Below are 17215 nucleotides of genomic sequence, written 5' to 3' on the forward strand. Positions count from 1 at the left end.
TCCTTGGCAGGCTGATAAATGGGTCCCGAGGAATGGCACCTCAGGGTGCACGAGCCTTGGGCAGCCCCGGGGTTCTCTCCCACCTGGGAGAAGCTGCATGTCTTTGCCCCATGCTGTTCCCTTGCCCAAGGGCTGGAGGACACCCCTGCCCTAGCAGAGACCAGGCCGATTCATCAGGGCATAGCCACCACTTTAATGTCTCCGGAGAACCAGGGGGAGCTAGGCAGTGCGAGGAAGGGAAGGGATTCCCTGGGTTAGGGAGCTGGGCACTGCGGAAGCAGGTCCAGAGGGTGAGGGACAGACAGACCCTCCAAGTGCCCAAGGGTGCTTAGCTTCCAGAAGAGGCTACCTGCCTTCAATGGAGCAGGCACCCAGGAGTCGGGCTGAGCCGGGTGCAGGCAGGCCAGGTCCCCAGGCCCTACTCCACAGGGGCCTCCTGGTCCCGTCTGTGATGTTGTCTGCCTGGGGACACGGCTGCAAGCTCCCTGGGGCCGGGATGGTTGCCCTGGTGTCTGTGGAGTCTTTGAGCTCACAGAGTGAGATCTCCAGAGAGCAAGGGGCCCACTGGGCTGAGAGGAGAAGGGGGGTTTGGCTCCCACCGCGGGGCGCAGGTCCAGGAGGCACAGAATGGTCCACCACGAGGGGTACCTGCCCCGTGGAGTCCCAAGAGGCCCAGGCTCCAGGCCTTGTTTGCAGACGCTGCCCACCAGGCCCAAGGAGGTGTGGGGGTGCTGCACCCTGCCCGCTCAGTTGTAGAACACTTCGTCCTCCTCAGAGAGGGAGCCACTGTCCACCGAGGGCAGGGAGCCCTGCAGGGGGGCCCCACCGCTGGGCCCTGGGCCCCCTGGCAGCTGCCTGTGATGCTGCTGTTCAGGGCTGAGGTGGTGGGGGCTGGCAGCCGTGATGGGGATCTCCTCGGGTGAGGGCCAGTCCTCAGGGGAGAGGCCTGGGGACGAGAGAGCCAGGAGGCTGTCATCTCCCACGGGGCTGCTCGGAAGGCTGTCCTGAAGATAGATGCTCTCCAGGTCTGGAAGGCAAATGGGGTACGGGACAGGATGGGGACCTGCGGCTGCTCCGTGCCCTCCACGGGGTGTGGGGGGAGGCAAGGGGCATGGGACCTGCCTCGTAGGGTCCCCATGGGCATGTCGCTGAACCTCTCTGAGCCCTGTCTCCTCCCTCTGACGGGGTGGAGTAGCACAGAGCAGGAAATGGAGCCAGACCCCTCTAAGGATGGGGACCCAGTGCCCCTGGGGCCTGGTCTGGCCCTCCTGGTCACAGGGAGGATCACGTGGTAGGTTAGCATGGGCATTGCCCAGGACCCATGCCCGCTGATGCCCCCTGTAGGAATTCGGGGTCCTAGAAAGGAGGTGAGCTAGCTGGGCTCCGTGGTGCATCCTTGTAACCACAGCACTCTGGGAAGCTGAGGCAGGAGGACTGCAAGTTCGAGTCCAGCCTGGGCAATTAATGACTTATGGAGAACGTGTCCCAAATAAAAAAATGGCTGAGGATGTAGCCGGGTGTGAATGCCCTGGGCTCAATCCCCGGTACTGCAAGAAAAAAAGGGATGGGTGGGCAGAAGAAAGGAGGGAAGGAAGGAAGGGAGGGAGGAAGGAAGGGAGGGAGGGAAGGAGGGAGGGAGGGAGGGAGGACGGACAGGGAAGCAGGGGAGCCAGGAGGTTGTTCCTGGGGGTGACTCCAGATCTGGCTCTGATGCTGCTGGCTGTGAGTCTGGTGACTTCGACCCTTTAGTGCCCGAGGTTCCTCATTTGCACAGTGGGGACAATGGGACCTGTCCCTCAGGCTGCCGTGGAGATAGTGGACTAGTGCATGGGCAGCGTTGGGTACAGTGGCACTTGTCCTGCTCAGGTCATCCCTGTGCCATGGCTGGGTGAGGGTCGCAGTCTGTCTCACAGGAGGGAAGGGCTGTGGGGGCCCCTGCATCCGAGTGGGCATCCAGAATCCCGGATGGTCCTGCCCACCCTGCCACACCCCTGCGTGTACCATGGAGCTGGACAGTGTCCCCGGGGCTGTCCTCAGGGCGCAGCTCCTCATCGTCCAGCGAGGACCAGGCGCTCAGTGTGGCCTCTGTGATGGCAAACTGTTCAGCTACCCCTGGGGGACAGCGAGGCCCCGCTCAGCAGGGACATGGGACACGGCTGGGATCGGGCACCCACTCCATGCCACGTCCCCTGCCGCCCACCCCGCCACCCCCTCTGCCCGCGTGGGGGCCAGGTCCCACCCCACTGACCTGCGGCGAAGCGTGCCTCTCGGAGCTCGTCCGGGAGGCAGCAGTAGTGTTCGTCCTCCGCCGGGGTCGGCGCCCAGCCCGCCCGTGGGGCGCTCCAGCCCTTCCACTCGATGAGGTGTGCCACGCGGCCACGTGCCATGGCCGTGGGCTTGGTGATGTGGTCCTTGATGCTCTGCACCACGCCTGGGGCCACGGGGACGGAGGGTGACAACTGCCCCAGCACCCAGTGTCCTCAGCCCCACCCATACGTAGCCTGCACCCCACATCTGAATATCATCCAGTTCCTCCTGGGCAACAAGTCCTGAACTCCAAAGCCGCATGCTACCCTGTGGCTGACGCCTCCATGTACCCACCCTGCCCTTGCTCTGGTCAGCTCTGTGCCCCCGATTCACTTAGAGCCATGCCACCCTCCATGTCCCAGCCCAGGGAGCAGCCCTGCTTCTTCTGCAGATGGGTCACACTCCCCTGATGATGCTGGTCCTGTGCTGCAGGCTCCTCCAGCTGATGGCAGCTGGGAAGCAGGCAGAGGGGGCTGCCTGGAGGAGGAGGTGGCTCTGAAGGGGGTGGGTTTGATCAGGTGGATGAAGGCATTGGAGAGTCCTTAGGGAGCCATCACCTCTGGGGTGAGACACGGGAAACCCCAACCCTAGGATCGCAGACAGGCTGGGGACCGAAGAGCCTGGGGCCTGCAGAGCCAGGCTGGGCCCAGACGGTCTCGCAGAGGCCACCACAGGAGAAGGGTCAGCAGAGATGGGGCAGACCCACCGCCGAGGCAGAGCATCCTCATTGGGTGTCCCGAGTCGAGGGTAGAGACAGGGTCATTAGGGGCCACACAGTGACCCAGCAAGGGACAGGGAAGGGCAGGGCAGATGGAGAGGACTCCAGGGGTAGACGGCTGGACACGGAGGGTGCCGGAGAAGGGCAGGCAGAAATGAGTCAGTGTCTCCGTTCACTATGACTGAGCACAGATCTGGGGGTCCCCGAACCCCGACAGCACAGGCACATGCCTGTAATCCTAACGCTCTGGGAGGCTGAGACAGGAGGATCATAATTTCAAAGTCAATTTCAGCAGTTTAGTGACTTAGCCAGACCCTGTCTCACAAAGTAAACACAAAAGGGCCAGGGGTGTAGCTCAGCCTGAAGGGGCAGTACTGCCCAAAAAAGGGTGTGTCTGTGAAGGACATGAAGGGCTGGGGGTGGGGGATGGTCGTGAGCAAGAGGGGGGCCCAGCACCCTAAGGCTGTTTCAGAGGAGGAAAGCTCAGGCTCGAGAGGGCCGCTAGCGACCTAGAACAATGGCCTGGGGCCGCCGGGGTCCCAGCCAGCCCAGCTCAAGCTGCACCCTTCCCGGAGAACTGCCAGGGTCCCCCAGAGGAGTCAAGGGCTGACCAAGGAGGATGAAGGCCCAGCAAAATCCAGAAATCTGAGCACCCCAGTAATGTAACACCAGGAAGCAGAACCCCTAAAACATTACCACCTTGTTGCCCGCACGAGCCTGGTGTTTAGAAAGCACTGAATCCAGCAGGCCTGCCCCCTGCCCGCTCCCTCCCGCAGCTCTGTCCAGGAGGACACAGCTGGAGCCTACCCACGAGGGACGAGGTGGCGAGGGCTGCCACACTGTAGCTGCTGGCGCGGGCTGTGGAGTCACACAGGTAGCCGTTCGTGGTCTGGAAGCACCTCTGCAGTGAGGGGGTGAGGTGAGCAGGGAGGGTGGGGGCCGCTTCTCCATGGCAGCAGGACTCCCACCATCCAGCCCACCAAGCCAGGGAGGACAACCCAGTCCCCCTCGTCCCCAGGGTGGGTAGGACCGTGGGCACAGCGGAGGAGGGCAGTGGTGTTCACCAGGGCCTTTGCACTGACCTGCCAAGGATCCCAGCAGAAATCCTGCTGTTTGTCCTACGGTAGGAGGAGAAAGGGTCAGAGAGGGCCCAGCTGCCACACGGCTGCGTCCTGAGCTGGGGTGGAAGTGGGGGTGTCTGATGCTCTACGAGGTCACAGGCTGCCCATGGGTTGTGCCCTGGTGTCTCCTGGCACTCAGAGAAAGGAGGAGGGGACAGCAGTGGCCCTGGGAGGGAGGTGGCAAGCAGGTGGGCTCTGATCTGGGTATCTGTAGACTGCTGACCCAACATCTCGGGCCATTGGGTGACCATGTCATCGATGGCACAGATTGTGACACCACAGGGCACAGTGCCTGTCGCAATGCTCCATGTGTACCCTCCCAGATAAAGGCCAGAAAGCAGTCAGGCTGACTGGTACATTCGAGCCACAGTTCTCTGGGGCAGGGCTCCACACCGCACCTGGACTTAAGGAACTTGTGTAGAGAATGCGCCCGAGCTGCTCTCGGGGTGGGGGCGCAGGCTGCTGAGGAGCCACGGACTTACCTCGGAGCCCGCTGTCTGTGGGCCTGAGATGACCTGGGTGCAAAGACCTTCAGGGCAGGGCTGACTTTTCTAAACACACCTGGCCTAGTACCAGGATGCCCGGTTCCATCCAGCCCCTCCTCACGCTGAGCTGCAAACCTAAGGGGCCCTGGAATGGCTTCTGCTCACTGTGGGCAGCTGTGGGGACACAGAGGAGGCTGGGACAGGGCGCCTGCTTACCTTGCCAGTGACATGGCCTGCCGCAGTGGCAGGAGGGTGGCCGGGAGGCAGGTCTGCGGTGAGGGGGGCTGTGCCCCGGGGCATGGGGCAGTCCTTGTGGGCACTTGTGAACAGATCTGGAACCAAGGATGAAGACAGACAGTTAGGAAAGCCCAGCACTGGCCAGAGAAATAAAGCCAGAGGAGGGAATCTGGCAGGGAATGAACCGAAGTAGAAAATGAAGTCCAATTATGTTTGCAGGTGATACAACTTTTTATATACTGGAAAAAACTAGAGATTGAATTGAAGCCATTGAATTGGTAAATGAATTCAGTAAGGTTGCAGGATACAAAAGATACAAAAATAACAGCTTTCTGTTATACACCAGTAGCAAATTTGTTGAAAAAAAAAATCAAGGAAGCAATCCTAGGCACAAGGTCCACGATGACGATGGTGATGATGATGATGGCAGGCAGGGTGGTGCACACCTGTAACCCCAGCACCCACCCGGGAGGCTGGAGCAGGAGGGTCGCTCGCTGTGAGGCCAGCCTGGGCTACGTAGTGAGGGTTCAAGGCCAACCCGAACTACATAGCAAGATCCTGTCTCAAAACAAAACAAAAAACCCATAATAATATATGAAGGATCATCTACAATGGGAATTATGAAATTACTGAAAGAAGTTGAAGAGGGGGTTGGGGGTTTAGCTCAGCGGCATAAGCGCCTGCCTTGCAAGCAGGCAGTTGTGAGTTCAATCCCCGGTACCGATAAAAAGAGGAAAAAAAAAAAAAAAAAAAAGAACAAGCCTGCTTGACCGCGTAAGACTTAATCCATGGAACCAATCACGCAATAACCTGCCATCAGCCTTGTACTTCCTAATTGCAAAACATATTTAAACTGAACTCTAAGCTGACTTGGGGCTGGTGATTTGGACTCAGACTCAGCCCCCAGTGCCTTCCACACTCCTCGGTGCAGAGTCTTCCATTCAGTGTGATAGCATTTTTTTTTCCTACAACAAGATCAGTTTTCAGGGAGACAGTGGCACATGCATGTTCATGCAGCAGCAATGCCTTTCACAGCTGCCAGGGTACAGAAGCAACGGCAGGGCCATCGATGGGTGAGTGGACTAAGGACGTGTGGTGTGGACACAAAGTGCAGTATTGCTCAGGCATAAAGAAGAAGACAGTCCTGAGGCATGCCATGGCGGCGCACACCCGTGATCCCAGCACACAGGAGGCCGAGGCAGAAAGCCTGCCACAAGTTCAAGGCCAGCCTGGGACACATAGTGTCTTGGTTACTTTCCGGTTGCTGGGACAAAATATGCCACGTCCACAAGTTAAGGGAGGAAAGGTTTATTTAGCTCAGAGTTTGTAGAAGTTCCATTCCATAATCGGCTGGCTCCAAGGAGAGTAGCTTGGCAGAAACCGTTCCCGGCAGGCAGAAGGTAGCCAAGCACCAAGGGGTGGACCAGAGCCTCCCGTCCCTTCTGTCACCCGGCTACTCAGGGCGGGGAGCCCTCATGCTGTTAATCCTAGTGACCCTGCGCCTAGCCCTGCACCGTGAATCAATCTCACCATCGCACACTGCAGACCCGGCCACTGCTGAGAAAGCCCCGCCTGTGACCCAGCCAGGCTTTGCCGGACAGTGAGACACAGGCCAGAGCACACAGCGAGTGCAAGGCCAGCCTGAACTCCACGGTGAGACCTCGTTTTGAAAAAACAAAACCAAAGAATGAAATCCTCGCAGCCTTGGCAACATGGGTGGAAATGGAGGACACGAGTCCAGGGCCGCAAGATCTCATTTATGTGGGAGCTAAAAAGTGGATCTTGCAGAAGGAGGGGGTGTGATAGGCATCAATGAGGCTGGGGAGAGTGTGAGGAGGGATGGAAGCGTGGTTAATGGGGTACAGGAGGGCGCACGGGGGAGTATGTGATACTAGACACTGAACTTGGGGCCTGTACACTGAGCTATATGTTCACTCAATTTTTTTTGAGATAGAGTCTCACTAAATCATGCACCTGACACTTGAATTCACAATCCTGCCTCAGCCTCCCAGAGTGCTGGGATGATGGGTATGCTTCACCACACCTGGCTAGAAAGAGTAACTTTTTTGTTTGCTTTTTGAAACAGGGTCTCACTTTGGAAGCCAGGCTGGCCTTGAACTCACCATGTAGCGCAGGCTGAGCATAAACTCTCCATGATTCTCCTGTTTCAGCCTCCCAAGTGCTGGCCTGACCTCTACTTCTGCCTCCTGCTGTTCCCTCCCCCAGGCTGTGCAGGCTTTCAAGAGGCAGCCAGCCCAGTGGCCCTGCAGGACACCTCCTTGTGGCCAAGTCGAAGAGGGGTGTTCTGGCCCCGCAGGGGTCTGTTGCAGGCGGCTCACGCCCACCTCCAAGCCCCCAGCCCACACCTGACCTCTGACTGGATTTCCAGGCCCCTCCATGGAAGCCTAAATTGGGGTCCCAAGCAATCCGGGCAGAAGGGAGATCCTGACTCGGGTCCATCTTCTCCCTCTCCCTGGGTTTAGGAAAGGAAGCAGCCATCCTGGGCATCCATCAGACTGTAGCAGCCGAACGTCTGTAGTTTCTGAGTCTGCTCCCTGCCACCCCTGGTAAGATGAACCTCCTGGCTCTGGCCCGAGTCTCCACTGCACCTGCTCCCAGGGTGGGCTGGTCACTGTATCCACCCCCACCCAGGGGAGGCACAGTCTGGCCCAGTGGGGTCCCCGCAGAGTCCCTGTGGTTGGGGTTAGGGGTGCTCCACGCCTCACCTCAGCCTCCTTCCTCCCAACTCTGTGACCGCCCATGTGCTCCCCTGGCTTTCTGGGAGGGCTGTAGGGCCAGGAATCTGCCCTGAGAATAACATTGGTGGGTGGCCGGCTGCACACCTAGCTGGGTGGGGAGCCCCTGAGATAAAGGGCAGCAAGTCCCCTGCGGGTCCTTCCCTGCAAATGGGGGCTGTGGGCATGCAGTGGTTTTTAAATTTATTATTATTACTACTTTCTTTTGAGAGGAGTCTCAGTGTGCTGGTCTTGAACCTCTGAGCTCACCTGTCCTCCAGCCTCGGCCTCCCAAATATTTGGAACCACAGTCAGGGGACTCCAGGTCACCGCTGTAACTTTTTTTTACCTTGTAAACTTTTTATTTATGTTGAAACTTTTTTTTTTTTTTTATCGGTACCGAGGATCGAACTCACGACTGCCTGCTTGCAAGGCAGGCGCTTATGCCGCTGAGCTAAATCCCCAGCCCCCTATGTTGAAACTTTTTGACTCTTCTGTAATTACCCCAGAAAGAATGACCCTCATCAAGAAATCAAATAGCAACAAACATTGGCGGTGCGGGGGGAGGGTTTGTTTCTGCTTTGTTGCAGGGAATAAGCAACCACAGTGCAAATCAGGAGGCAGATTCCTCCCAAAACTGCAGCTGGGGATTCCGTCCAACCCACCTATCTCCTGCCTGCCTTTCAAAGAATCAGAGACACCGTGTTACCCTGATCCACGCGCGCCCGTGTGTACAGCAGCACAGACCACAGACGCTAACTCCTGCAAGCGGACGCTACGTCTGTCAGCAGATGGGTCGATAAAGGAAAGCGGAATTTACACACACGGAGCCCACGCTGGCATAAAGAAGGGCAACTCTGAGTCATCTGAAGGGAAATGGATGTGCTTTGAGACCATAATGTTAAGTGAAACAGATCAGACAGGCAAGCATAAATATCACACGGTGTCTCTTATCTGAGAAACTCAAAGTATCAATGACGAGCAAATTAAAAGATACATAATAGGAAGCAGGGGGACAATCTTTCTCCAAGGGGAAGAGGACCAAGAGATGGGGGAGAGAGGGAGAGGGACAGAGAGGGGGTGAAAAAGGATTGAAGACTTGTTCTGCTCATGGACAGACTCCCTGTGAGGAGTAGAAATATTACGCGCTGCACACAGGGCTGACACAAACGCATTGTATGGCTCCACAAAAGCTTTTCCTACACGGTGCTGGGGACTGAACCCAGGACTTTGCACACTGTGCTACATTCCCAACTATTTTATTATTATTATTGTTATTATTATTATTAATTTTAAGACAGCAGGGTCTTTGTAAGCTGCTAAATTACTCAGGCTGGACTCAAACTTGTGATCCTCCTGCCTCAGCCTCCCAGAATGTTAGGATCTCAGGCATATGCCACCACACCCAGCTTCAAAAATATTTTCTTCTGGGACAGTGTTACAGGCAACTGAATTACATAGAAATATTACAGGCAGTCAGGCAGAACTGGGCCCTCGAAGGAACCAGTGCAGAAGGCCAGATACCTTGCATCAGTGAGAGAGATAGGTACCTCAGCTGTGGGCCAGATCTCAAGACAAAAGGTCAAACAAGTACACACACATAGTAAGGATTGATATTCTAAATAAGTCTCCGTCATCCTGAGGAAGCCAGGAGTCACCATCCCAACCCCTACAGGAAGAGTCACTGCTCTTTAAGCATGCCCGCTTGCTATATGACTCGCTTCCCCATTTGTCCCTGATTTAATCAATTTCACCTGAGCAATTAACCTTATTGGTTGACTGAAGTTCTGTCCCACCTCAGGCCCACCTTGCGAGTTCCCATGTTTTCCCCACCTTGGTAGTTTTACCCTATAAAAGTCCCTAAAAAAGACAGCCTTTGGCAGCCCACTGAGGACCCCTTCTGTCTCTCTGCTAGATAAACGCTTCCTTTCTCTCAATAAATATATTTTGCTCTTAACCTCTGTTGTTCATTCTTCAATTTTAGAGAACACAAACTCACACCTGAAACCTGGCAGGCTGGGGGTTTCTTTTCCTGTATCTACAGGGACAGATCTCAGTGGTCCAGCACTTGCCTTGAGCATGGGAGGCCCTGGATTCAAGCCTCAGTGCAGAAAACACAAATCCACACAAATAAAGACTAAAAAGTTACTACAGCGAACACATATACCAGTGACACCAGCATTCATGATCATGATCGAGTACTGGACTATACATAGCGGCCCGTGTCCTTTCATACGGCCACAGCAGGACTGTTTACAACAGCAAACTACAAACACCTGAGAAACATGTGGCCTGGCACTGTCACAGGGTGAAGCTCACTGTTCAGCTCCTTTCTGATCTTACGGAATCACTGTTGTGTATGCTGCTATCGCTGATCAAACACGGTCACGCAGGGCACAACTGTATCTGAGGATTCACACTGTCCCCCCTGTGCAGCCCAAGCCAATGACCACCAGTCACAGGATCCAGTGCTGAGATTATGGGCATGCACCTGACTCCAGCTAAACAACCCAGGAGGAAGGCCTGGCCCTGGGGGTTAGGGCTGGAGTCCCTCCCTCCATCGGAGCTCTCTCCCCAACAGTGGTTGCAGGTTCACCCGACCACAGCATTTAGGTCTCTACAGCATGGCCCACCAACGGTCTTATCTAGCTGACACCTGACCCTCCATGCCCCTACGTGGAGCGGGTCTACAGCACCCTGCACGCAGCACTCTGCACGTTGTACCCATGTCTCCTGGGTCTCTCAGCAGAGCACAACTAAGAAGGGCCTTCTTCAGCTTTATTCACGTGAGTCCCTGGCTCCTGCCTTCAGGCCCAGCACGTGGGAGATATTTCCCAGCACCAAATATTTCCCGTAAGGAAAAGGCAGGAGAACCTGGATGCCCAGGTTAGAGCTCCAGATAAAAAGTGCTTTGCATGATATCTCCAGCCCCACCCCAACATCATGGGAAAGAGGGACCCTAAGAGAGGAAAGGCCTGGCAGAGCTGAGGGCAGACACACCCCTCAAAGTGCAGCCAGCCCTGGCAGGAGGGAAGACGGTGGCTCACAATGATGCTGGGGAACAGTTTCCTCCTGGCCACACTGGACTCTGCAGGAGACACCGGGGCTTTTGGCTGGAGGTGAGGTGGGGCAAGGCAGGAGGTTGGAGCGGGCTGGAGGAGATGGTCTCTGGAGAAAGGAAGCCAGGGACACCTTAATCCCCTCCCATAGTGTCGCAGGCATCGGGGGCAGAGCAGAGGGGACAGCGTCCAGCAGTCCTGGCTGCATGACCCTGAGCTGGTCCTACCTCTGTTTCTGTGTTTGTACAGGTAGTTTTCTACCAGCAAGTGCGGCTTTCATGAGTCAGGTGAGCCACTGACCAGGCGGTTATTGGTGGTGGCCCTGGGGATCGAACCCTGGTCTTCACTCTGAGATACAGCCTCAGTCCTAGCTACTTAGCTGCTAATTTGAGATCTTTCTGCCTCAGCCTCTCAGAGTGCTGGGATTACTGGTATGTGCTACCAAGTCGAGCCTGACTAGGTCTTTTTTTTTTCTTCTTAAGACAGGGTCTCACTATGCAGTTCAGGCTGGCCTTGGGCTCATTTTGTAACCCAGGCTGGTCTCGAACTCGCAACGATCCTCCTGCCTCAGCCTCCCGAGTGCTGGGATTACAGGAGGATGCCACCACATCTGTCTATTTTTAAAAAAACAAAATAGGATGGAGATGAATGGAGACATTAGGGCCCACAGCAAGGTCAGGTTAGATCTTGTTTCCTGAAGTTTCTGTTTGATTACATGGAACATGGCTAGGGATGTAACTCAGTGACATAAGCACCTGCCTGGTAAGCGCAAGGTCCTGAGTTCAATTCCCTGTGCCAAAAAATAAATAAATAAGTAAAATAAGTGATGTGGAGCACACATGTGTGCACACACACACTGAGAAAGGATTTTCAGGTGTGCACACTGGATCGAAGTGCAAAATAGATTAATGCCTTGGAGAGGTGCTGGGGTATTTGGGGTCCATGACCACTCCCTAAAGCTGTTTTTGAATTCTGCAGCTTCAGAGTCCCACGTGAGGGGGACACAGAGCAGCCAGCACAGGAGACGTGGCAGGCAGGTGGTGTCAAAGGTGAGGAGCTGGTGGGCTCGGGGACTCTTGGCTCCCTCCCCTCCACAGCGGGGGTGCAGGTGTCACAGCCCCAGTGCTTTCTCTCCCCCCCCCCAGGACTTCAGTCCCGTGATGTCACAAGCTCGTTGCTATGGAGACGTCAGGTAAGGAACCAGCCCAGGGTGAAATCACAGGCTGCTCTTAGCCCAGCTGGGACCAGGCTGCGTCACTGCCAGGAGCCACTGGAAAAACAGCTTCAAGGAGCATGGGGGCTGGGGCCAGCTGGAGGGGACCGCGAGCTCCTGCCTTTCTTGCGGTCTCCCATTTCCCAAGGGAACCGGGGGAGACACCTCCTTTCTGGCCCCACCTAACTCCCTCAACCCCAAGGTGGTCCGAGGCCCCTTTTCACACTGCTCCCTCCTCCCTTTGCCCTGGCCTCAGGAGTGACAGGCTTCTGGTCACCACAGCAACAGGAGGGGCCATCTCTATCCTTCAGAGAGTGAGCCATCACCCAGATGCCTGTCCACCCCTCCACGTTCAGTCAGAACTTCCTTTCCGCTCAGGGATGTCTCCTGCCTCCGTCCCCAGCGCCCCATCACACAGCCTACCAGCAGACATGGAACCCGAACCCATCTTGCGGCCAAGCTCACACCCCGGGCTCCCTGCTTGTTCCCTCGGGGCCCCTTATTGGATTCAGAGCCACCCAGCGCCTGTTGCTGTCCTTTAGGGCTTGGTGTCCCAGCATGAGTCACCGTGGCTGCCATCTGTCCCCTGAGTGTCTCCCGGGAAGGGAGGGGAGGTCCTGTTAACCTCTGCGATTTCCCAGAGGCCCGGCACGGGCCAGGGCGACTTCTTGTGGAAACCACGCAGTAACCAAGCAGCAGCCTGGGCACCACCCACTCCCACAGTGCCCGTCCCCAGCCAGCCACGGCTCCTGCTCTAGGTGTCTCCTGCTCTAGGTGCGCAGGTGGCCCCTCCAGACGCCCCTGCCCAGCTGTGACAGCCACACTCTGTCCCGGGCCCTGGAGGAGCGGCTGCCCCCATGTCTGGCCCCGGGATCCAGCCCCCACACTTTCCTACAAGGCCCTGGGTGCAGCCACATGGCTGGGCCCCAGGGGCTTCTGCTTCTCCAGGAGATGAGAATCTCAGAGCAGGAGGAGGTGCATGCTCCACAGCGGCTGCTTTGTTCCTGCCTCGGTTTCTTTTTCTGGACAAGGGGATAGATCCTGGCCAGCCGCTTCTCTGGTGCTGTCCTCCCTTAGAGGGAGGCCATCCAGGGTGAGCCTTTGGCCTCCACCTGGTGAGTCACTGCCTGGGAGCAGGTCACGGAGCTTGGCATCGATAGTGTCCCCAGCAGACTGAATGTCCTCCTCTCCCCAGGACATCTGTTTGCAAGTCACTTGGGCCTGGATGATAGCTTCGTCCTTGGGTTGGTTTAGCTCAGAGCTGCCCAAGGAAATCCTCTTCTTTCCACCCACAGCAAAGGACCTCACACACCCCTGCTCCTTCTGTGTCCCCTGCCAACCTGAGTGCGGTCAGGCTCTCTGGACAGCTGTTCTAACCTCACCTCCTCCAGGCAGCCTGCCCAGATTGGCCTCTGCTGGATCAGGTGACTCCTTCACCAGGAGCCCTATGGGGCCCAGGCTGGCTTTCAGTGATTCGCTGCTACTGTTCAGGACACATCTGCTATTTCTTGGGTACTTTCCTTTCCTTTCCATCCACTGTCCTTCCCTGAACCCTTCAAATAACCCTGCAGAGTAGACACCTTCATGTCCACTTTAGAGATAGGGAAACCGAGGCTCAGAGAGGTTAAATTATTTATGCAGGGTTACAGCACCCCTTTCGGCTAGTAAACGCCAAAGAGGTTCAAACCTAGGCCAAGTCCAGCTGGAGATATTGGTGCACATCTGTAATCCCAGCTACTCCACAGGCTGAGGCAGGGGGACCGCCAATTCAAGGCTGGCCTGGGCAACTTAGGAAGATTCTATCTTAAAATTTAAAAAAGCTGGGATGTAGCAAAATTCAATTCCCAGTACCATAGAAGGGGGCGGGGAGGGGTTGGGGTGTAACTCGGTGGCACAGCACTTGCCTAGCATGTGTAAGGCCCTGGGTTCAATCCCTAGTGCCACCAGAATTGTGCTCTGGGGTCACACAGACGTGCATTGGAGGAAAGGCCTGTGTCTCTAGGCTCTGGGCCCCTCCCAGGTGGAAGAAAAACTAACTGGGTCAGGGAAGCGAAGGCTCAGCCTGGCTCAGCATAAGCACCCAACAAATGGTAGCTTAAAAATAGATAACAAACACAAAACAGCTCCCGGAAACAGCGTTAATCTAGTCCCTGTCACTTTCCTGCTGTCCTCAGACCCTGAGTAAGCGAACACCTGCCCGGCCTCCTCTCCATGAGGCAGGACAGCACCCTTTTCAGCCAGAAGCTCTGGATCCGCTGTGTGCACAGAAAGCAAATCACACACATTCCCCAGGGGCGGAAGTGCGGGTGCTTACGTGGGGCTCTGTGGCAGCACAGATGACACTGCGAACGCTTTGCAGGAATGAAGCCACTGGGTCCCCGGCAACCAGAAGACACCAACACTGTCACCTTCCCATTTTAGGGCCAAGGACACGGACGGTGATGAGACGCTGAGGTCACTGAGGTGTCCACACAAGCCTAAGCAAGTCGCTGAGGTCACGAGGCTCATGAAGCGGGGAGGGGTAGAAATTCAAACCTCAGCTGGCCGGGGAAAGCCTGGACCTGAGGTGCGGGTGGTACAGGCTCCAGGCACAGGGTGGGCATTGACACAGAGCTCACAATTCTGGGTGCTCAGGCTGTGCCCTGGACCCTGCACTGCCTGGGCAGATGGGCTGTTATTAACAGCACAGGTGTGAAGAACAGGTGGGAACTCAGGAGCCCAAGGAGTCCTGCAGCTCCAGGGAGCAGGGCAGATGCAGGCAATGCAAGCCAACGACACCCCCCAGGATGGGTCTGTGCACAGGGTTCAAGCCTTGGCTCTGCTATTTCATAGCAATCCATGAGTCATTCAACTAGCTCCTGCCTGGTCCTTGTAAAACAAGGACTATGGTGGTATAGGGCCAAAGCTGGCTTTTTTTTTTTTTTTTTTTCCTTAATTTGTTTTTGTTGGTCCTGGGGATCGAACTCATAACCTCACATCTTCCAGGCAGGCATTCAAGTCACTGAGCTAAATCCCCAGCTCCAAAGCTGGCTTTTTGTGCCAAAAACTTCCAGACTATACCTGGTAAGCAGTAAGCACCTGGACTGTATCAGTGACAGCTGGAGGGTAGGTGGCCTCCGTCCCATTTGTCCTGCTGCATACTAAGGCTACAAGTGGCCCTGTGCACTCAGCAGGGCCTGGGGATGGCCCTGGGGAAGCCAGGCAGACCAGAGAAGGTGGAGAGGGTGTGTCCTGGCCAGGGTGACCTCAGACAGGCCTGGCAGAGGGAGCATCAAGCATGGGACAGAGAGGACTTGGACTTCAGCTTAATGGTGTGACCTTGGCAGGGGTCTCTTGCTCTCAGGCCTCTGCTCTGTGCTCCCTGACCCTCAACTCACAGACCAGTCCACCTGGGGCACGGTCTCCACGGCACTGGGCACAGGATGACCAGGTGATGGGGAAGGGACACATTCCCCGAGGCAGTGTCCAGGTGCCCAAGGCCAGCCGCACATTGACTCTGCCTGGAGCCTTGGGGGTTTCTGGGGACACCTTAGATGTTGAGAGCTGAGAGCCTACGACTCCTAGAGAACCTGCAATGCTCAGCACTCTGAGAGCGGCCTCCCCTCCCAGAGGGCTGCAGGCACAAAGACCCGGCCTGCTCCGCATCTGCACACAGTAGGTGCCCTATGAACTCGCGAGGCCTGGCCAGCAGCTAACGAAGCTTCTCTGGCCTGAGCTGTTCATTCCCCTCCCCGACTCACAATCCCACCTCTACACCTCCCAGGGACATCCACAGCCACCTTCCCAAGTGTCCCCAGAAGCCTGTAACAAAGTCCTGGGAGGGGGAGGGGCCCTGCTCCTGCCTCCAATCATCCAGACCAGTCCATCCCTCTGCACCCGAATAAGCATTGGGGGTGGTGGTGACCGGTGGGATGTCTGTCCCACCGACTTTGAGGTCAGGGTCACTGATCTGGCCAGGGCCACCAGAGCCCCACACCCTAGTCCTGCTGCGGGATGAAGGTCCCAGGTGAGAACCAAGCCCAGCCCAGCCTCTTCCTAAGGTGCTGCCCAGCAGCTTGCTGGGGAGGGGGCTCCGGAGTCACTGAGCCCATTCCCCAGCCTCTGGACCCCACTCACGGGCAGTGGGTCCTCAGGCCTGGCCTGGGTCCCCAGGTGGGGGCAGCTCACCCCAGCTCCTTGGCAGCACGTTGGGGACAGTCAAGGGTGTCAGGTCAAAGAGAAAAGCAGCGGTCCCCCTAGCCTCAGCTGTCCCCTGACCCCTCCAGCGTCCTGTCCTGATCAGGTAGGGAGGCTCAGGGTCAGGGATGCGAGCAGAAGGGAAACCTTGTTTAGAGCTCGTACCACCCTTAACCCCTTCCTGCCGGGCCCTGGCATTGCGGGTGGGGGCGGGGTGTAACGAGGTCTGAGTGTTGGGGCGCCGAGGAGGGGCGGGTCTACTTTATCTCCCTGGACCCCCTTCCCTAGGAGGAGCCAGGGGGAATCCGAAGCCTCCAGCCAGGCGCCCCGCGGGGGCTTGTGGCCGCAGGGAACACAGCGTGCGGGGGACCCTGCTCCATGCCACCTGCCGGGTGGAAGCCGGGCTGGCATGCGGGGACCTCCGCCCCTCGCAGCTCCAGTCCCGGGGTGCTGCTGGTCCGCTGCCCCACCCGCCTCCTCGGAGCGGCCGCGTCCCCAGGCCCCCGCGCCCCTCACCTCGCGACACGCAGGAGCCCATCACCATCACGGGGCCGCGAGGCCGCGCCGCTGCGCCTGGGGTGCGACGGGCCGGGCGCTCATGTCTCCTCCGCCCGGGCACGCGTGGCGCTGGCGCAGGGCGGGCGCAGGCGGAGGGCGACCCGCAGGGGCCGGGCTTGGGCTGTGCGCTCTCGGCCTGGCTCGCGCCGGGTCTTCCCCGCCGCCAACGCCTCCCACGCGGCGCAGGCTGCTGCCAGGGGCGGTGACACGGCGGGGCGGGGCGGGGTGCACAGGCTGGGGCTGGGGGGGGTCCGGAGGGAGGGGGAGGGGAGGGGGATGGAAGGGAGGGGAGGGGAGGGTGGGGAGGGGAGGAGAGGGACGGAGGGGAGGGGAGGGTGCCCCCCCACCGCCGCGCACTCCTCTCAGACCTGGGGGGGACGCGGGCCGGTGTGGAGGGACCCCAGTTTTGCTCAGGTCAACCTGAGGCTGAAGGTCAGATGCAGCAGGGTAGGAAGGCTGCAGGCGGAGCCTAAAGTAAACATTAATTTAATGACAGTGACCTGCACACACAGTGAGCTGCACACACAGTGACTCCAGTGGCTTGTTCTGCAGAGGGAGGCCCTGAGGGTCCCGATGTCGGGGTGCCTTCTGGGGACCCTCAGTGTG

The 17215-nt window shown here is 57.5% G+C and overlaps 1 protein-coding gene across 1 annotated transcript; it reads right to left on the reverse strand.

The window, feature by feature from the left end:
* Positions 1–173: 173 nt before the first annotated feature.
* Positions 174–16842, reverse strand: Fam131c (family with sequence similarity 131 member C). The gene is made up of 7 exons (XM_003471173.5): positions 16568–16842; positions 4848–4963; positions 4108–4143; positions 3833–3926; positions 2249–2431; positions 2002–2112; positions 174–1027 (listed from the first exon to the last, which is right to left on the reverse strand). Exons 1-7 carry the CDS (start codon positions 16593–16595, stop codon positions 747–749), a joined length of 849 nt encoding a protein of 282 aa, XP_003471221.2. The 5' UTR covers positions 16596–16842; the 3' UTR covers positions 174–746.
* Positions 16843–17215: the final 373 nt, after the last annotated feature.

This window comes from Cavia porcellus, unplaced genomic scaffold, assembly GCF_034190915.1.
Source record: "Cavia porcellus strain 051 isolate PalLab524CR breed Dunkin Hartley unplaced genomic scaffold, mCavPor4.1 scaffold_25, whole genome shotgun sequence".
NCBI lineage: Eukaryota > Metazoa > Chordata > Mammalia > Rodentia > Caviidae > Cavia > Cavia porcellus.

Coding starts and splice junctions, on each gene's coding strand:
- Fam131c (XM_003471173.5), bottom strand. CDS start 16,595: ATGGTGATGGGCTCCTGCGTGTCGCGAG. Junction 4,144..4,847: donor CAGGCCATGTCACTGGCAAG/GTAAGCAGGCGC, acceptor CTCCTACCGTAG/GACAAACAGCAGGATTTCTG. Junction 2,113..2,248: donor AGAGGCACGCTTCGCCGCAG/GTCAGTGGGGTG, acceptor GCTGTCCCCCAG/GGGTAGCTGAACAGTTTGCC.